A 22,022-nucleotide genomic window follows, 5' to 3' on the forward strand; every position below is an offset into this window, starting at 1 on the left:
CTACTCCATTTCCCTCAAGCTTCAAGAGCCCAGGCTGTTTCACATTTCTGGAGCCTGAGCTGCCTTGGTTCCCAAGTTTGGACTATCACAGGGCTGAGGGAGCTGCTGAAGCATGTGCCAGCAAATGACATTTACAGGACCCTTAGGCTTGTAGTGCCCGGTCCCCGGTGAACAGGATGACAAGGTCAGGAGCAAGGCAGGACCACTCACAGCTAAACCTAGGCAAGTGCACTCAAGGATGGTGGGATGGTGGACCCTTGAGACCCAAACCTGTGAAGGAGGCACCTGGTCTGCAGGTCTCCTGCTGCTGGGGTTCCCACCTCCACCCTCCTTCCTTAGGGTTACCCCAACTTTGGACCACAGCATACCAGCAAGCTTTTGCATGCTTGGGATGTCTCCAATGGGGTGAGTAATAAGGTGGAGGATGTAATGGGGCACCAGGCCTTGGCTGTTCTGGCACATGGGGCTCTCATTTATAAGTCAGAAGCAGCACTTTCACCAAGGCTCTGTTTATCCTAGCAAGCCCTGTGGAGCCTCAGGAAATCCTGCCTCCTTGTGGTTGCTTATTGAAACTACAATGGGAAAACCACTGCCTAAGGGCACTTCACTTTCAAAATGCCTCTCACATCTTGAAAGACACTTGCCCTGGACAAACGTCCTAGGGTATGTAACTGAAAGAGAATTCACTAAAAGTCAGCATTTCAGAAAGCCACCTTGTAGAAGTAAACTTCATTCACAGTGATTTAAGAAAAGCAGCACAAGGAAAGATGCTAAATGTTCGTTAAAGTAGTGAAATTTATCACAGCACAATGAGGTTTCACTTGGCTGCACAAAGAATGGCCATCATTAAAAATCTAAAAACATAAACTAGTGGAAAAAAAATTAGAGAAAATGGAATCCTGCTAAGCTGTTGCCTGGACTTTAAAGTGGTAACCGCCACTATGGAGATGATGGCAGTTCCTTCAGAAAGTCAAATAAAGCTATTATATCAACTAGAAATCCCACTCCTTCCCCTACATCCAGAGAAATCCATACTTGGAATAGAAACACACACTCTGACCAGTAGCTTGGATATGTAAGTAATTAAAATATCCACAGACAGATGGATCAAGATGTGGTATATTTTATGGAAGGGAATATTACTCAGCCAGAAAACAGAAGGAAGAAACGGCATCTGGAGGAACGTAAATGGACTTGGAAATGATCATATGAAGTAAGTCATAGACAGAAAGACAAATAGACTATGATGTGACTAATTGGTGGAATCTAAAAACTGAAAGCAATGAAGTACATTTTCCAAACAGAAACACAATTACAGATTTAGAAAACAAACTATTCTAACCAAAGGAGAAAGGCAGAAGGCAGGGATCCATTATGACGCTAGAATTAACACATACCCACTAGCAGAAGTGAAACAGGCAATCAACAAGGACCTACCCGATAGCACAGGCACTTCGACTTGACACTAATAGCCTACGTGGGAAAGTAACCCCAAAACGCACAGGTATGTCTACACATAACTGGGTCAAGCTACTGAACACTTAGACACAGCAGTGCCGATCAAAGACAATCCAACGGAATCTAAAAATTAAAGGAAAAAAAAAGAATGCCTACTACATTCCTCTCTGGCTTCAGGTTCCTAGGCTGGTTGACATTCCTGAAGCCTCAGCAGCCTTGGTCCCCAAATGTGGACTGTTAAGGGACTGATGGAGCTGGAAACGAGGTGCCAGCAAATGAGCTCCCCTTGGACCTGTAGTGCCTGGTCCCCTCTGGGTGGAACCACAGTGTCCAGAGCTGGGTCAGACCTCCCACAGCTAAACCAAACATACTGCACCCAAAGCACAGTGAACCCTCTGGGCTGGTAGGGCTTTTGATGATCTGTTCTCCAAGACTCCTGGTGGTCGGGTTTCCACCTCCAGCATTCCTCCTTAGGATCCGCCCATTTAGCGGAAGACAGTGCCCTCCACAGAGCTCTTGTGGAGGCTGGGCTTTATCTGGGTGATGAAGGGTAACAGAGAAAATTAAAGAGACACAAGGGCTTGGTCGTTTTCCTGGCACATGCCTCTCTTGTTTATAACTGTGGAAGATGTTTTTCAGGAAAGCTTTGCTGCCCCAGTATATGGAGTTGAGCATGAAGAATTTCTGACATGTTGTGGTCATTTCCCATACCTATAGCTTGAAAACTGATGCTTACAGGCACATTATATTCCCAAGGCCTTTAGGGCTATAAATGATATCTGCCCTGAACAAATGTTGGTGTGGTAATTGAAGGAGAAATCATAAAAGGGCAGACTTTCAAGAAGCCAATGCAAAGAGGTAAATTTTACACACTGTTTTAAAGAGAAAAGCACATGAAAAGATGCTCAACATCACTTATTAGTATTGAAATGCAAATCTAAACTACTAGGCATTACCTTGCACCAGCCAGAATGACCATCATCAACAAGTCTACAGTGAATACATGCTGGGTAGCACATTAAGCAAAGGGAACCCTCTCAGGCTGTTACTGGAATTTAAATTGGTAACAGCCACTATGGAGAACAGTATGCAGGTTCCTTAAGTAACTAAAAAAAAAAGCTACCAAATGATCACACAACCCCACTCATGGGCATATATCCAGAGAAAACCATAACTTGAAGACAGACATGTACCCTAACCTTCACTGCAGCTGTATTTACAATAGTCAGGATGTGCAAGCAACCAAAATGTCCACTGACGGGTGGATAAAAAAGATGTGGTAAATATATACAACGAACTATTACTCAGCCATAAAAAAAGAATGAATGTCAATTGCAGCAACAGGGACGGACCTGGAGATGATCATACTAAGAGAAGTACATCAGATAGAGAAACACAGTGTCCATCACTGAGAGATGGCAACTAGCATTTATACAAATACACTACATGTTCCAAATAGAAACAGACCCACAGACTTAGAAAACAAACTTCTGGTGCCCAAAGGGGAATGGTAAGTGGGAGGGATAATCAGGAGGTTGGGATTGCCAGCACTGTCGCTCAAAGTCTCCTTTGATCACAACAGTCTTGAATCTGGTGCAGTCAACACTAGCTCCTTCTGTAAAGAGGAAACTGATTTTCATAAAACCAAATGAATATCATTCTTTTGATAAGAGAAAAAATAGACCATTTTCATAAGTTAATTTTGAAATTCAGTGTTAGGATATAAAAATAATATACTTTCTTGGGCCCATGAAAGGTTTTGAATAATAAATTTTAAATTTTCTCTTTTTTTAAGGAACATCAAAAATGTGACTTGTAAAATGAATTTTGATCTTAATAACATGGATGCAATAGCTGTTTGAACTGCAAACAATCACCATTTCCTTCATACCTTGGTGCTTCCGTTTCCTGTGACCAACACGTGGAACAGGTCTGTAATATAACTGCTAAGCATGTCCTGGTGGTCATTGGTCACTGTCATGTTTGTTAACAACCTCAGTCCAGCCAGTTGCACAGCGGAGTTCAGGGGGCCAGCGATGACATCCTCACAGACTTGACTGACGTATACCTGGCGGTGGGAAAAAGGGGGTCTTCTTAGAATCTCCAAAACTTTCCTATTAAACCGTAACTCTTGCACAGTGGAATCAGGTGATTGTTTAGGATGAGAATGACTCTTTAAGAAAGATGGCATTTCTATCAAGATCTCAAACTTGGGTAACTTTTTTTTAAGTTCCTTAATTAATAGCAGGCACTGAGCATTTTACAGATATACTCACTTCAGCCCTAAGACAACTAATGAGACAGTGGTATTATGGTCATTTTATAGATGGGGACTGTAAACCCTTGAAGAAGCTTGGATTCTCTGCCCAGATGGTGGAGCAATGTCCAGATGCAGAGACCACGCTCTCAACACCAGTGGGGGGCCTCCCAATTCTGTCTACCTTTCTGTGTCTGGGCATGGCAGGATAAGGGGGAAGATCTGTGGGGACATTTTGTACCACAGTCCGTATCTGAACTGTAGGATCTAGGGGCACATCATGTTAGAAGTAAAGAACTAGAGAGGGACACTAAATAGAGCTTTCCTTCAGAGCTCTTTCTTTTATGAGTAAGCAGAGGCAAACTCTATTTGGTCCAAGGTTGTTATTTATGATGTATATGTAGATGAATTACTCCTTTATAATATTGTAAACCACCAATGGCTGAAAGTAATGCAATGCCGGTCGTATGCCCATGTCACACATGATAGATCTAGGCTAAACCTAGGGGGACAGAGAATTTCCTGAAACTCTATTTTCTATGTCTGGCCATGAGCCTTCCAGCTTGAAAAAATTATGTCTCACAAGTAATAGGTAAACACCTAAGTCTGAACTTCATCAAAGTTCTAATTGGTAAGAAAAATTCCCTAATATAAAATGGTAAGGAATTACCAACTGTCCAGTACTAACTTTAAAAATTTCCAAATGTATTCATGTTACCACAGAAACGAAAATGATGGCAGTGAAGCAAATTGCGTAAGTAAAACAGATTAGATTTTTAATCTGGTTTCAAAATCCAAATGATATTTACAAATCAATCTGTCCTGGGTTACAATTTCATTATGCATCCATCCTTTTAAAAATATGGCACTTCCTTAGCTTATTATAAATCATATATTTTCATAGGATGCTCCTGTCTTTCCAAGCAATTCCTAAAATGTGCTGAGGGTTTACATCCTTATTGGCTCTGAATCTTTTCTTCACTTCAGTTCTGGCAACAAGATTACCAAACAGGCCACCTCAGTTATTCCTGGAGTTTGCTTACCTCACCTTGCTCCTTTCTCTTCCTCAACTCTGGCTGTAGAAATCTTGGACGGTTTTATGAGCCAGCTCGGGCCCTACCTTTTACAGAAACTTCTGAATGAAAACTCTCCTTTCTGTGTATTCAACAATATTTTACTTGTATTTTTCCTTAAAGTATTTCATCATGTTCTGCCTTGAATTACAAATCTTTTTGGACATGCTGTATCTCTCTTTCTAGCTTTCTTACAAGAGTTAATCATGTTCATTTCTAAACTCTGCAACACAGAGCACGAGCTCAATAAAAGTTGAATTAACGTTATTTCCTAACTTATTGTGTCTTTCTGCTGATATTATCTGACTTTGGCCCGGTTCCTTTTTCACACTTGGATTAAACTGAACGTCAAATTCAAAAGTCCACTGCACTTCTTACTGGCTGGTTCCGGTGCCTTCCTCCTCTTATTCTGCATAAAAAATGAGCAGAAGACCTGAAGAGACATTTTCCCAAAGATATACAAATGGTCATAGGTTTACGAAAAGATGGTCAACATCATTAATCATTAGGGAAATGCAAATCAAAACCACAGTGAAATACCACCTCACACTTATTAGAATGGTTATTATCAAAAAGTCAAGAAGTAACAAGTATTGGCAAGAAGAGAAAAAGGAATCCTTGCGTACTGCTGGTGGTTAGTGCGGCCACTATGGAAACCAGTATGGATAATCTTCAAAAAATTAAGAATAGAACTGTCATATGGTCCAGCATCCCACTTTTGGGCATGGATCCAGAGGAAACAAAATCACTCTCTCAAAGCAGTATCTGTGCCACCATGTTCATTGCAGCACGAGTCACAATAGCCAAGACACAGAAATAACCTAAATGTCAACTTACGGACAAATGGATAAGGAAATGTAATCTATATATACAATGGAATACTGTTCACTATAAAAAAAGAAGGAAATTCTGCTATTTGTGAAAAATGGATGGACTGAGGGCATTATGCTAAGTGAAATAAGTCAGAGAAGCCAAAAATCTTATATGTGGAATATGAAAAAGTCAAACTCCTAGAAACAGAGAGTAGCATGTTCAGGTGAAGGAAATGGGGAGATTCTGATCTAAGTATATAAACTTAAAAGTTATAAAATGAATACGTTCTGGGGTCCAACATATAGCAAGATAACTATACTTCACAATACTATATTGGATACTTGCATGCTAAGAGTAGATCTCCAATGTTCTCACCACACGCGCACACACAGGTAATTATGAGCTACTGCTATAGTGCATGCATGCTAAGTTGCTTCGGTCATGTCCAGCTCTTGTGACTCTATGGACCACAGACCACCAGGTTCCTCTGTCAATGGGCTTCTCCAGGAAAGAATACTGAAGCGGGTTGCCGTGCCATCCTCCAGGGGATCTTTCCAACCTAGGGACTGAACCCGCATTTGTTATGTCTAGCTGCACTGGCAGGCAGGCTGTTCACCGCCAGCACCACCTGCAAGCCCAACGCTATGCAGTAGTGGTAATCATTTTGCAATATATACATGTATCAAATCATGTTTTATACCTTAAACTTATACAATATTTATGTTGATTATATCTCAATAAAGCCAGAAATAATAAATCTGGCTTTATAATAATAAATACAATAATAAATTCTTGGCTAAAAGCTATAAAGTATGGTCTACTAAAATTTCATTACTTACCTTTTTTTCCTCTCTCATTTATTAGAAAACCTTACCTTTTGTAGTTTAAGGTAACTTACCTTTATCTTGATTTGATTTTCAACATTCACACTCAGGTTATTCAGTGCATTTAAAGCTTTTTCTTTAATACTCTGATTGGGATTGTTAATTTTGCTTCCAACGATTGGAATACCACCCAATTCACGAATAACGATCTAGGAGGAAAAAACAGAACCATGACTTCAATATGCAACCTCCCCTTTATTACATTCTTTGCATCTACAAATACAAATAAAAATTAATGACTCTTCAGAAATAATGTTCCCATATACAACCTCTAATTCCTATTTTTTTAAAAAGTTTACTACCCATAACTCTACAGCTTAAGAAAGTAACTGAAAATAAATTATTAATATATGTAATATTTAAACTATAGCATGGAGATATACAATGAAGATTTGTAGAGCTACTACAGTGATCTCAAAGTAATTTACAAACAAGATAATTTTACTTTGAAATAAGTTATCTCTCTCTTACAGAGCAGTTTGGAAATGCATTAAGATTTAGAACAAAACCAGTGTTTTGCTGAAATGAATACTTTGGAATACTAATCCCTCAAGATGTAAACAGATGTTCCGTTTTTACAAAGGAGATTTGGGACTTCGCTGGTGGTACAGTGGTTAAGAGACCACCTGCCAATGTGGGGGACACAGGTTCAGTCCCTGGTCAGGAAGATTCACATGCCATGGAGTAACTACAGCCGCATGCCACAACTCCTGGGCCCACATGCTGCAACTCCTGACGTCCGCGCGCCTAGAGCCTGTGCTCCTCAACAAGAGGAGCCACTGCAATGAAAAGTCCGTGTTCACAGCAAATAGAGAAAACCCGCGTGCAGCAACAAAGACCAAGTGCAACCAAAAGTCTCATTTAAAAAAGTAGGTTTCATAGATAAGTAAGTTTGAGAAACTCTGGTTATAACAAGAGTAAACATGTCTCTTCACTGTGATGCAATCCTATGGTCATGTGACTGGAATCTCCAAGAGCGGAGTATTGTATGTTGTACTTCTATAAAGTTTATCCAAAAAGAAGATCGTTTTTCAATTGTGGGAGTTGAGGAACTTATTAACATCCTGAAGAACTGAAGTTCCACAAAGTTTGGAAACAATGCCCAAATTTTCAAAGGAAAAATAAGCTGGGGATTTCTCACAGCCAACTGCAACACTAAATATTATGTGCCTTCATCTCAACATTGAAAGAGGCATAATGCTTCATTTCCTACAAGAAAAATAAGCTGAAAATGACTCCTGTTAGGTCAAAACATGCTGTTCTATCAAGAAAAGAGATACAGAAGCTTTCCCTCTGCGATTTCAGGTTCTTCCTAAGGACCTGTGGTTACTAGGAGACAGTCTTAAAAAAAAACACAAAACTGTACCATAAAAGCAGATGAAAGCACCATATCTGATGACAAGGGACAGCAACTCCTATTACCCAACAAAGTACGTGTTCACCAGTGGCTTCTCACCCACTCTGACTACAGTTTGTTTCAAAGGAATATAAAACTATGGCATCAGAAATACCCTCGATATAGGCATGCTAATAAGCTAGTCACCGTCTGTTATTTTTGTCTGCCTGGCAGCCCTCTTTCTACGGGGAGAGACACAGCAGCTCCTCTGTCCCATACAGTTCCTGCGGGACTGCTGGTCACCTGTGTTCACACCCTCCCTGCTGTTTCTGCCTGCATGTGAGCCAGGACCCGCTAATCATGGCCCAGGCCAGCCCAACAATCGAGCCCAAGGGTTGGCACTTGATACTGGCAGAGTAACTCCACCTTTTAGATCATGAGGCTCAAACAAGAAAGCTTGAGAGGCCAGTGGCTTTCATTCCATCCCTGTGAAGAAAACCTCTTTGTGGCCAGAGAGACAAAAATCATTACACAAAAAGAAGTCGGGGCAAGCAGTCAAAAGACAGTGAGAGAGAGAGAGAGGTCTGATAATGCTTTCTGTAACCTTGATCTCTAGTCACACTTGTGTCTCAAACCAAAGCTATCCTTGGACATCCAAGTTAACCGAGCTCAGTATTTTCCCTTTTCATTTTAAAATAACCTAAGTTGAGGTCTGTCACTTATAACGGAGATGTACATAATACACACATATTCCTTATATCTCCCTATAAATCTCTAGAGCTAACCTTGACATGATGGATAAAGATGGACTGAAATGAAGTATAAATTCCAAATTTTGCATTCATGCCAAGGTTAACACAGGGCATTAGCTGAAAATAATGACAAAAACTGTTTTACTCTTTCTCCACAGGAGGTTGGGGGGAAGTAGAAGCCATTTACATTTACACTGGTCCGTGGCTGTCAGAGTGTGGTCCAGGGAGCACCTGCTTCAGAACCATCCTTGTCAGCCCTTGTACAATGTAAAGCACGTACTTAAATGCCAGATGCTTCTGTTGCTCTACTGCAACCCTGCTGAGTTGTGAACAATTAAAAAGGCCATGCAATAATACTAAGTGCTGATTAGATACACTTATTACAAACATGATGCTGGTGACCAACCTCACAGATATACTAGGCTATGCTTTTCAGAAGTAAACAAACATTATTCTGTAGATATCCATAACCACACTATTTATAGATGAAAAACTTGAGGCTCTGGGAGGTTACATAACTTATCAGAGTCACAATTACTGCCGGTGTGTGAGGATGGGAGGAGCGTGTTTAGAGACTAGGGTACTCACTTGGTTGGCCGAAAAGGCTGCATTGTTACCCAGAGTGACCAAAGCTCGTTCGATAATGACAGGATCTTCAGTCGATTCAAGCAGGTAAAGGAGTTTCTGAACTTGTTCAGCATTTAGGGTGTCATCATATGATCCACTGGTTAAGTCTTCTACATAAGAATAAAGTTATTTAAAGTTCATTTAAAATCAATATAAGACTTAAAAGACAAATCCTGAATCATATTCTGATGCCAAGCACCGTTTTGAGCACTTTATATACCTTAACTCATTTAATCGTCAAGTGATCTCTCAGAAGAAGATACTATTATGATTCTCAATTTACAGATGGAATACTAAGCCTTATAGGTATTAAGAAATTAGCCCATGGTCTTGGTACTTCTCTTTTCTTTTAGTAAGGCACTGCATGCCAATAGCATTTTCTGTTTCTTCTTTCTAAAAATCAGGTACACCCATCCAGTGGAGCACTTTCCACAGGCATAGCTTCATTAAGAAACAGAATTTGCATTTGGGAGACCTGCTCCGATCAGAGGCCAGAGGAAAAGCTATGCGAGGGACCCGATCATGCTGCCCGTGAGGTGATTTTGTTCAGTTTCTGTGAGCAAGGGTGACGACTGTGATGCTAGAAGAACAGTCCAACTGGGGGTGATGACAGAAGCTGTTGTTCTAAGGAAAAGGGCGGGCAGTTAAATGCTGGATCTGCTCAGGAAGTTTTGAAGTTTAAAGCTTGGACCTTTTAAAAAATTCTCTTTACAGAAATCTCCACAGGAAAACAGAAACCATTTGTATAATGCAGTCACTGTGTTATAAACATAGAACATGCTTCTTTCCAAATTAAGCTACGAATACAGGCCAGACAGCACAAGTGTCCACAATATACTGCCCTCCGTGGAGTTGGGGTGGGGTGTAGCAATTTACAATAGGTGCTGCTGTATGATACCATAGCTGTGCTCATCTATATGCTGATGACTCCTCAATCCTAACCCCCAAGTTAGAACTCTATTTCCAGAGCTTAAATTATATAAATCAACTTACTAACTGGCACTTCAATTTAGGTACCTTAAAGACACCTCAAACTAACTGTACTCTATCCTGAATACATTGCCCTCCCACACAAATCTACTAGGCTTCAAAATCTCTACCTCACTGAATGAGACCACTATCTACCCGGTTTCCCAAACCAAGGGCATCTTTGCTTTATACTTCTCTCTCACCACCCATGATAATTCATCAAATCCTAAAAAATAAAATGTGTCTCAAATTATTAAATTTATCATCTTTGGATACTGGGATTACAAATGACTTATTTTCTACCCCGTGCTCATGAATTCTTTCTTGTTTTTTCTTTTTAATTTTTTTTTTTTACAACAAACACATATTATTATATTAAAATAGAATATATTGCTTAAAGAGGAATCACAGACAAATATGAAGTAAATGTACAAGCTTAGATTATGAGAACCAAAAGGTGATCTGACGTCCTGAAGAAGCCAAATAAGAAATCAACTATTAGGAAAATCTAAAAGCCAAAGAGGGAGCAGATTCTCACTCCCATGTCTTATAATCAGAACCTCTGGACCATGCTTTTACTCCTGCACCCACCACCCACCTCATCTACACCTTATACAATTATTTCACCCAAACAAGATTTGAAAATGTAAGTGAAAGAATGATAAAAACACAGACTGTCATATGGAAAGACTTTTGGGGGTTCATCCAAAAGTGTTTTTATACACAAGAAAACTGAGATCAGGATCATTTAAGGATTTGCCTAACATCACACAGGAGTTAGTAGCAGAGACCAGAGAGACGAAAACACAAAGCTGCAGGCAACCCTAACCTCTTTTGGGTCTCAGTTTCCTCATATGTAAAATAAGGCTGGTCAAACACTACAATGATTCCAAAAGTCCCCATGCAGCCCTGAAGTTGTGTGATTTTATACATATACACAAGGCATAGAAAGGATACATTTAACTCATTCATACCTCCAAACTATTTCAAAGTCTACAACTTCCTCATACATTTTCCCACAAACCATTAAAAAGTTTTATAGGTATATAAATTATTAATGAATAGCCAAATAAAATTTTATAGAGAAAAGGGTAATTTTCTCTTGAAAGAAGGAGGTGTAATGTGGTAGTTAAAAGTAAGCCAAGGTTAAGTCTAGTTCAAATTCCAGCTAAGCTATTTACCAGCCGAGAGACATAACCTCTCCAAGCCTCAGTTTCTTCATCTATTCCAAGGGAGTTAAGAGTGCAAAGAGGAGGAAGACAACAGAATGGGAAAGACTGGCGATCTCTTCCAAAAAAATTGGGAGTTATCAAGGGAACATTTCATACAAGGATGGGCACGATAAAGAAGGGAAACAGTAAGGACCTAACAGAAGCAGAAGAGATTAAGAAGAGGTGGCAAGAATACACAGAAGAACTGTACAAAAAAGCTCTTAATGACCTGGATAACCACGATGGTGTGGTCACTCACCTAGAGCCAGACATCCTGGAGTGTGAAGGGAAGTGGAACTTAGGAAGCATTATTACAAATCAAGCTAGTGGAGGTGATGAAATTCCAGCTGAGCTATTTCAAATCCTATAAGATGATGCTGTTAAAATGCTGCACTCAATATGTCAGCAAATTTGGAAAACTCAGCAGTGGCCACAGGACTGGAAAAGGTTAGTTTTCATTCCAATTCCAAAGAAGGGCAGTATCAAAGAATGTTCAGACTACCAGACAACTATACTTATTTTGCATGCTAGTAAGCTTATGTTCAAAATCCTTCAAGCCAGGCTTCAGCAGTACATGAACTGAGAACTTCCAGATGTACTCATTTCTAAAGCTGGGTTTAGAAAAGGCAGAAGAACGAGAGATCAAATTGCAAACATTCACTGGATCATAAAGAAAACATGAGAATTCAAAAAAAAAAAATCTAACTTTTGCTTCATTGACTACGATAAAGCCTTTGGCTGTGTAGGATCACAACTGTGAAAAATTCTTAAAGAGATGGGAATACCAGACCACCTAACTGTCTCCTGAGAAACCTGTATTCAGGTCAAGAAGCAACAGTTAGAACCTTATATGGAACAATGGGCTGGTTCCAAATTGAGAAAGGGGTACAAAAAGGCTGTATACTGTCACCCTGTTTATTTAACTTCTATGCAGAGTACATCATGTGAAATGCCAGGCTGGATGAATCACAAACTGGAATTATAATTGTCTGGAGAAATATCAACAACCTCAAATACACAGATGATACCACACTAACAGCAGAAAGCAACGAGGAACTAGAGAGTCTCTTGATGAGGGTGAAAGAGGAGAGTGAAAAAGCTGGCTTAAAACTCAACATTCAAAAAACTAAGATCATGGCATCCAGTCCCATCACTTCATGGCAAATAGAAAAGAAAAAGTAGAAGCAGTGACAGATTTTATTTTTTGGGCTCCAAAATCACTGCAGATGGTGACTGCAGCCATGAAATTAAAAAGATGCTTGCTTCTTGGAAGGAAAGCTATAATAAACTTAGACAGCATATTAAAAAACAAAGAAATCACTTTGTCTACAAAGGTCTGTCTAGTCAAAGCTATGGTTTTTCCAGTAGTCATGTACAGATATGAGTGTTGGACCATAAAGAAGGCTGAGTGCCAAAGAAATGGTGCTTTTAAATTGTGGTGCTGCAGGAGACTCCTGAGAGTCTCCTGGACTGCAAGAAGATCAAACCAGTTAATCCTAAAGGAAATCAACCCTGAATATTCATTGGAAGGATTGATGCTGAAGCTCCAATACTTTGGCCATCTGATGCAAAGAGTCGACTCATTAGAAAAGACCCTGATGCTGGGAAAGATTGAAAGCAAAAGAGGAGGGTGGCAGAGGATGAGATGGTTAAACAGCAACACCGACAAAATGGACATGAATCTGAGCAAACTCTGTGAGATGGTGAACCACAGAGTCCTGCAGGCCATGCAGTTGCAAAGAGTCAGACGTGACTTAGTGACTGAATAGCAACAGTTATTCAGAGCATTTTTATGTCTCTTGATACATATCCAAGAGTGGAACTGCTGGATCATACGGTAGTCTCATTTTTAGTTTTATGAGGAAGTTCCATGCTGTTTTTGACAGTGGCTGCACCAATCTACACTCTCACTAACGGCGTATGATTCCCTTTTCTCACATCTTCACCAGCATGTTATTTATGGCCTTTTTGATGACAGCCATTCTGACAGGTGTGAGATGATATATCATTGTGGTTTTAATTGGCATCTAATAATTAGCAATGTAGAGTATCTTTTCATATGCCTCCTGCCCAATTAAGTGGGAGATGGGCTCAAATGAAGAAAATTATAAATGAAAAAGAAGTTAAAACTGATATCACAGAAATACAAAGGATCATAAGAGACTACTACAAGTTACTACATGCCAATAAAACGGACAACCTCTTGGAAAGGTACCATGTCCCGAGACTCAGAAAATATGAACAGACCAATCACAAGTACTGAAATTGCAACTGTGATTAAAAAGCTCCCAAGAAACAAAAGTCCAGGACCAGATGGCTTCATAAGCAAATTCTACCAAGTGGGATTTATCCTAGGGATGCAACATTCCCAACATACACAAATCAATCAATGTGATACACCACTTCAACAAACTAATAAAGAACATTATGACCATCTCAATAGATGCAGAAGAAGCTTTTGACAAAATTCAATACCTGTTTGTGATTAAAAAAAAAAAAAAAACTCTCTAGAAAGGGGGCAGAGAGAGAAACTCCCCCACACATATATATTTAGGATGGGCTCACTTATGTCTGACTCTGCAACCCCATGGACTACAGCCCACCCAGCTCCTCTGTCCATGGAATTTTCCAGGCAAGAATACTGGAGTGGGTTGCCATTTCCTACTCCAGGGGATCTTCCCGACCTAGGGATCGAACCTGCGTCTCTTCTGTCTCCGGCATTGGCAGGTGGGTTCCTTACCACTGTACCACCTGGGAAGCCCAGCATAATAAAGGCCACATGTGACAAATTCACAGTAAACATCATTCTCAATGGTGAAAACCAAAGGCACTTCCTTTAAGGTCAGGAACCACACAAAGATATCCACTCTCATCACTATTATTCAAATGACTTATAAAGGCATATCCATGGGCAATCAGAGAAGAAAAAGAAAGAAAAGGAATCCAAAGAGGAAGAGAAGAAGTAAAATTCACTGTTTGCCGATGACATGATACTATACTTTGGAATTCCTAAAGACGTTACCAGAAAACTACTAAAGCTCATCAATGAATTTGGTTAAGTTTCAGGATACAAAATTAAAAAACGGAAATGTGTCACACTTCTATACACTAGCAAAGAAAGATCAGAACAACAAATTAAGGGAAAAATGCCATTTGCCTTCATATCACAAAGAATAAAATACCAAGAAACAAACCTACCTGAGGAGATAAAAGACCTGTACTTTGAAAAGTATAAGACTGATAAAAGATACTGAAGATGACACAAACAGATGGAAAGATAAACCAGGTTCCTGGGTTGGACGAATCAGTATCATTAAAATGACTATACTAAGCCAAGCAATCTACCAATTAAATCCAACACCTATCAAACTACCAATGGCATTTTTCACAGAATTAGAACAAAATTTTTTTTACAATTTGTATGGAAACACAGAAGACCCTAAACAGTCAAACTAATCTTGAGAAAGAAAAAAATGGAGCTGGAAGCATCAAGTTTCTTGACTTCAGACTATACTACAATGCTAGAGTCATCAAAACAATGTTATTGGCACAAAAGCAGAAATACAGATCAATGGAACAGGACAAAACTCCAGTGATAAACCCATGCACTGATGTGCTGTGTTTTGCTTAGTTGCTCAGTCATGTCTGACTCTTTGCAACTCCATGGACTGTAGCCCAGCAGACTCCTCAGTCCATGGGGATTCTCCAGGCAAGAATACTGGAGTGGGATGCCATGCCCTCCTCCAGGGGATCGTTCCAACCCAGGGATCGAACCCAGGTCTCCCACATTGCAGGCAGATTCTTTACCGTCTGAGCCACCAGGGAAGCCCCATGCACCAATGGTCAACTACAAAAGGGGGGCAACAATGTACAATAGAGAGAAAACAGTGTCTCTTTGACATGGGGTGCTGGGCACACTGGACAGCAACATGTTAAAGGATGAAATCAGAACACTCCCTAACACCATGCACAAAAATAAACTCAAAATCTAAATGTAAGTCCAGATACTATAAAACCTAAGAGGAAAATCTAGGTAGAATTCTCTCTGATACCTATTGCAGCAATATTATTTTTGAATCACCTCCTAGAGTAATGAAAGTAAAAACAAAAATAAAACCATCAAGAAAACAAAAAGACAACCCATAGAATAGGAGAAAATACTTGAAAACTAAGCAACTGACAAGGGGTTAGTCTCCAAAATATACAAACAGCTCATGCAGCTCAGTATTTAAAAAAAGAAAAAACCTAACCAAAAAAATGGGTGGAGGATCTAAATAGACATTTCTCCAAAGATATACAGATGGCTGAAAAGCACATAAAAAGATACTCAACATCACTAATTATTAGAGAAATACAAATCAAAACTACATGGAAGTGTCACCTCACTCTTGTCAGAATGGCCATCATCAAAAAATCTACAAACAAAAATGCTGCAGAGGGTTTGGAGAAAAGGGCCTCGTCCTATACACTGTTGGTGGGAATGCAAATCGGTACAACCACTGTGGAGAACAGAATGGAGGTTCCTTAAAAAACTAAAAATACTGCTACCATATGATCTAGCAAGCCCACTCCTGGGTATATATCTGCAGAAAGTAATTCAAAAAGGTATGTGTACCCCACTGTTCACTGCAGCACTATTTACAATAGCCAAGACATGGAAGTAACCAAAATGCCCATCCACAAAGGAATAGAAAAAGATGTGGTACATACATACAATGGAATATTACTTAGCTATCAAAGAGAGTGAAATAATGCCATTTGCACTAACATTTCTTCGGATGACCTAGAGATGATCATTCTGAAACCGTGTACAAGCCCGTGTCCTCGTCTTTTGAAGTAAAATGCTTACTCAACAGTTAATGATTGGGAAATGGGAAGAAGAAACAAAGAACAGCTGTTGGGCTAAGGAACTGCTAACAATTAAGACTATAATCCTGCCACATAACAGAATCACCAAACTCCCAGTTCCTTGAAAGATACAGATAAAGGCCTGACACACATTCCCACTGTTTTTACAGAAAGCAGATGGAGACTGCTGACCACAAGAACACACACCCTAGACTGTGTTCTTAGCAGAGCCAGGAAAATTAAAAAAAAAAAAAAAATCAAACTTATGGCTACCAAAGGGGAAAGGCAGGGAGAAGGGATAAATTAGGAGACTGGAATTAACACACTACTATATATAAAATAGATGCTCAACAACGATCTACTGTGTAGCATAGGGAACTCAATATTTTGTAATAACCTAGAAAAAGAAGGGATATATGTATAACGGAATCACTTTGCTGTACACCTGAAACTAACACATACTGTGAATCAACTATACTCCAACATAAAAAAAATAAATTAAAAAACATCTTATAAAGCTGATTTGGTGGTGCTGAACTCAGCTTTTGCTTGTTTCTAAAATTTTCATTCTTTCCATCAAATCTGAGCAACAGCCTTGCCAAGTAGGTTTTTCCTTTTCACGACTTTATATATATTGTCCCACTTCCCTCTGGTATGCAGTTTGTGCTGAAAAGTAGCTGATAAACATACTCGAATTTGCTTGCATGGAACTTGATGCTTTTCCCTTGGAGCTTTTAATATTCTCTCTTTATCTTACTTTTTGCTATTTTAATTACAATGTGTCTTGGTGTGATCCTCTTTCAGTTCAGTTCATCACTCAGTTGTGTCCAACTCTGCAGCCCCATGGACTGCAGCACACCAGGCCTCCCTGTCCATCACCAACTCCCAGAGTTTACCCAAACTCATGTCCATTGAGTCGGTGATGCCATCCAAGCATCTCATCCTCTGTTGTCCCCTTCTCCTCCTGCCCCCCAATCTTTTCCAGCATCAGGGTCTTTACAAATAAGTCAGTTCTTCGCATCAGGTGGCTAAAGTACTGGAGTTTCAGCTTCAACATCAGTCCTTCCAATGGACACCCAGGACTGATCTCCTTTGGGTGATCCTGTTAAGAAGTCTCTCTGCTTCCCAGACTTGGACGTCTGTTTCCTTTCCCAGGTTAGGAGGAATTTCAACTATTATGTCTTCAAATATGTTCTTTGCCCCTTTCTCTTTTTCTCCTTCCAGGACACCATGATTGAGGGGTGCCCAACCTTGGGGATCTAATGCCTGATGATCTCAGGTGAAGCTGATGCAATAACAGAAATAAAGTGCACAATAAGTGTAATGTGCCTGGATTATCCCAAAACCACCAACTGCCCATATTCATGAAAAACTGTCTTCTATGAAACTGGTCCCTGGTGCCAAAAAGTTTGGGGACTGCTGCCATAATGTGAATATTAGTATGCTTAATGTTGTCCCAGAGGTCTCTCAAACTACTTTTTTTTCCCCCTGTTCAGCTTCAATAATTGCCACTATATTGTCTTCCAGCTCACTATTCTACTGTTTTTTTGTAGTATATTTTTAAAATCAGTTATTGTCTTTTTCAGCTCTGTTTGGGTCTTCTTTACATCTTCTAATTTGCTAAACTTCTCACTGTACTCATCCATTGTTCTCTCTCTTCTTTAATCATCTTTATCATTATTTCAGACACTTTATTGGGCAGACTGCCTATTTCCACTTCATTTAGTCCTTCTGGGATTTTATCTTGTTTCTTCTTTGGAATATGTTCCTTTGTCACATTTTTGCCTGATTCATTGTCTTTATTTCTATTTATCTGGTACGCTGGTTACGTTTTTGACCTTGGAGAAATAGGGTCTTATGTAGGAGACACCCTATGGGTTCCAACAGCATACTCCTTCTGGTCACCAGAGTTATAATCCCCAGGGGTGCTCCCTCCATGGCGGGGCATGGGTTCTTCCATTGTGGAGGCTGACTACTCTGGTGGTCTGGCAGGTGCGGCGGACCCTTCGTCCAGTTGGTTGCCAGGGCGTTAGATAGCTGGCTGCAAAACTCTGGGAGTCCCAGGCCTAGTGCTGACTCACTGGTGGGAAGAGCTTGGTTCTGGGATGTGACCACAGGGCTGGGGTTCCCAGATCTAATGCTGGTCTTCTGGTGGGTGGAGTTATTTCCGGAGTGGCTGCCTAAGAAGTCCAAAGTATCTGGCAGCTGGTGGGTGGAGTTCAGGCCCCAAGCTACCGCTGGCTCACTTATGAGTGGATGCAGGGTCTTGGGGTTCCCAAAGTTGGTGTCAGCCCACTGGTGGGTGTCTGCTTGAATTTATAATAAAAATCACATTTTACTTTTTCAGTAAAGAAATATAAGCCTTAAAAGTCTAAAAAGTTTATAGGATGGTGATGATCAAATATCCAGCATTTCAATTGATTATTTTTTGAATTGCTATTATATTGGTGAGGCAGTCAGGTATGTATGTCCCAGTTCTCCACTTAGCTTTATACTAATAAGACAGTGAAAGAATTTTAGGTTCAGTAGTTCACCATCTCTTCAAGTAAACTGAGGAGACATTACAATTCTCAAAGAAAAGTGACTACCAAATAATAACATTATAGTAAGACAAATTTCAAGATAATTGTCACCATTCAGAATCATTCCAATCAGGAACATAATATGTTTTTTCCCTTTATAGACTCTATGTCTTTCATAAAAATTATCTTCGTATAGGCTTCTTGCTAGATGCGTTCCTAGTTTTTAAAGATTTTATAGTTATCATAAAATCTTTTCAATTATATTTTGAATTAGTTACTGCTTATATACAAAAAGCTATAGGGTATATTTATCTTGCATTCACATTACTTTATTCAACTCTTCTTGTTTCTAAAGTTATTCAGCTTATTCTCTTAGGTTTTTCCAAATAAATCATTATGTCATTTACTAATTATACTTTTGCCTCCTTTCTAATATTCATTCAGTTTTTCCTTTCTTACCAAGCTGCCAAAGACTCCAGGACAATGCTGAATAACAGCTGTGATATCAGCTACCCTTCTCCTGTTCTTTTTGTTTGTTTATTTTTGGCCACGCCATGTAGCATGTGGGATCTCAAAGCTCCCTGACCAGGGATCAAACCTGTGCCCCCTACAGTGGAAGTGTGGAGCCTTAACCACTGGACCACCAGTAAAGTCCCATACTTCTCTTGTTCTTGAATTTAATAAGGATGCTAGCAGTGTTTCACCATGAAATAGAATGTTTGCTTTTGGTTTTTGATGGATGTTCCTCAACAACTTAAGAATATTTCCTTCTATTTATTCCTAACTTGCTGTTTTTATTAGAAATAATGATATTCAAATGTCTCTCTCTCTTTTTATTTCTTCTTGGCTATGCCACATAGCTTGTAGGATCTTAGTTCCCTGACCAGGGATCGAATCCAGGACCTAGGCAGTGAGAGTACAGAGCTGTAACCAATGGACCACCAGGGAATTCCCCTTCAAATATCTTTCTAACGCAACTTAAAAAAAAATTGAAGTATAGCTGATTTACAATGTTGTATCAAATGGCTTTCTAATTATGAGGTCATTATGTGCTCTTGCTTTTAATCTATTTATGCAAAAAATTACATCAATCTCTTTCCCAATTTGGATCCTCCCTTTACGTCAATTTGGTCTCGGAAGGAATATTATTACCTTAATCATGTAATAGGTTTAATTTGTTAGTATTTTATTTAGTATCTGTATATCTTTATTCACAATTGAAACAGATTTACAGTCTTTTCATGCTATTCTTGTCAGGTTGGGGATCAGGTTGTTGAATGAATTGGGACTATTTCCATCTCTTTCAAGCTCTCAGTGTTAACAGAACAGGAATTACATTTTTCTTAAAGTTTAAGACAAAACAAAAGACCACTTGGTTCTTGTTCAAGATAGTCACATAGAAGAGCTTGAACTCACCTCCTATGTGGACACACCAAATCTTTAGCTACATACGAAACAACTGCCTGTGAACAAAATCTTGAAACTAAGCGATTCCCATACACTGGGAAATGGGTAGGAAAGGCCACCATCAACCCCACGCCTGGTTCAGGGACACACAACTGGGAAGGAACTGACAACTCCCAGCTTCCCCTTGAGGAGCAAGGGGTTTAGGGTCCCCATCTTGTGTTCCAACTTTTAAGACTTCCGCCTGAGAGATGGGTCCCCCAAAACATCTAGCTTTGAAAGTTAACAGGGCTTGCATTCACAATACTCACAAGGCTGTAGTGAATTCAGAGAGAGTAACCTAAAGGGTTTCCACAGAATCATCATGGCTGACCCCCAAGGACACAGTACAGGCAAAAGACTGAAACCAACATTTTCAATGAAAGAAACCAAGAGCAAGGCTCTCTGGAGACGGGGAGAACAGACAGGTGCCATCTTTGCATTCTCTCCCTGTCTTGCTGTAGGTCATTGGTATTTCCCAGAAAGGAGTTTGTGTATGCCTCTGGTTTGGGGCTGCCACCCAAGGGACACCCCTTGATCACCTGGCTCTGGTGGTCAGTGGGGCTTATGTTCACAGATTCAATAAGACAGTAGCAAACAAGGAAACGGTACTTAGCTGGCTGCCATTCCACAGCTTAGTAAAGAAGATACAGACAGAAACACCCATCTCCCAGACTCCCCCCCAAAAGAAGTACATTTGCATACTTTAAAAGTTGCTACCTTAGGGTCTGGCTTCCAATCAATCTTCATTTGGGGGTTTACTGAGAATCTCTTCTTGGGACACTGACAGCTCTTGGCACATCATCAAATACTAGGAGCTAATAAAAATAAAGCAGGTTGTTTGGACAATCACAAGTTTTGAGAAACAGCTAAGAGCTGGGGCAAGATTGAACAATAAGGTTCACCTACACAAGACCTTCAAAATGGGAAAGGTGGTTGTTTCAATCTAATACATAGAAACCAACAGAGAATCAAGCCAAATGAAGAAACAGATGAATATCTTCCAGAGGAAAGAACAAACTAAAACATCAGAAAAAATCTTAACAAAATGCAGGTAAGTAATTGACCTGATAGAGAGTTCAAAGTAATGGTCATAAAGATACATACCAAACTTGGGAGAATGAATGAACACAACAAGAACTTCCACAGAGGGAAAGGAAATATAAAAAAGGACTAAATAAAAGAGTTTACTTATGGCTGATTCACAATGTTGTATGGCAGAAACCAACAGAACATTGAAAAATAATTATCCTCCAATTTAAAATAAAGTTTTAAAGAAGCCACAGAGCTGAAGAATACAATAAATGAAGTGAAAAAGAAGCTACAGGGGTTCAACAGCACACTAGATGAAGTAAAAAAAGGATCCTGGAACTCTAAATGCAGTGAAACTCATCCAATCTGAACAGAAAAATGAAAAAAGAATAAAGAAGAAGTGAAGATTTGCAGCCAAAGATGGAGAAGCTCTATACAGTCAGCAAAAACAAGACCAGGAGCTGACTGTGGCTCAGACCATGAACTCCTTATTGCCAAATTCAGACTTAAATTGAAGAAAGTAGGGGAAACCACTAGACCATTCAGGTATGACCTAAATCAAATCCCTTATGATTATACAGTGGAAGTGAGAAATAGATTTAAGGGCCTAGATCTGATAGATACAGTGCCCGATGAGCTATGGAATAAGGTTCGTGACATTGTACAGGAGACAGGGATCAAGACCATCCCCATAGAAAAGAAATGCAAAAAAGCAAATTGGCTGTCTGGGGAGGCCTTACAAATAGCTGTGAAAAGAAGAGAAGCGAAAAGCAAAGGAGAAAAGGAACGATATAAGC

The 22,022-nt window shown here is 39.7% G+C and overlaps 1 protein-coding gene across 3 annotated transcripts in view; it reads right to left on the reverse strand.

The window, feature by feature from the left end:
* Positions 1-22,022, reverse strand: part of ARMC10 (armadillo repeat containing 10) — a 74,073-nt gene that overhangs the window by 33,939 nt on the left and 18,112 nt on the right. For all 3 annotated transcript variants that reach the window (XM_010848075.1, XM_010848077.1, XM_010848078.1), the window contains exons 2-4: positions 9,162-9,310; positions 6,500-6,634; positions 3,350-3,526 (exon numbers count right to left, since the gene is read on the reverse strand). In XM_010848075.1, coding sequence (XP_010846377.1) covers positions 3,350-3,526; positions 6,500-6,634; positions 9,162-9,310 — 461 coding nt within the window. The remainder of the gene's footprint in view (positions 1-3,349; positions 3,527-6,499; positions 6,635-9,161; positions 9,311-22,022) is intronic.

The sequence above is a fragment of the Bison bison genome, unplaced genomic scaffold (genome assembly GCF_000754665.1).
Source record: "Bison bison bison isolate TAMUID 2011002044 unplaced genomic scaffold, Bison_UMD1.0 scf7180017864260, whole genome shotgun sequence".
Classification (NCBI taxonomy): domain Eukaryota; kingdom Metazoa; phylum Chordata; class Mammalia; order Artiodactyla; family Bovidae; genus Bison; species Bison bison.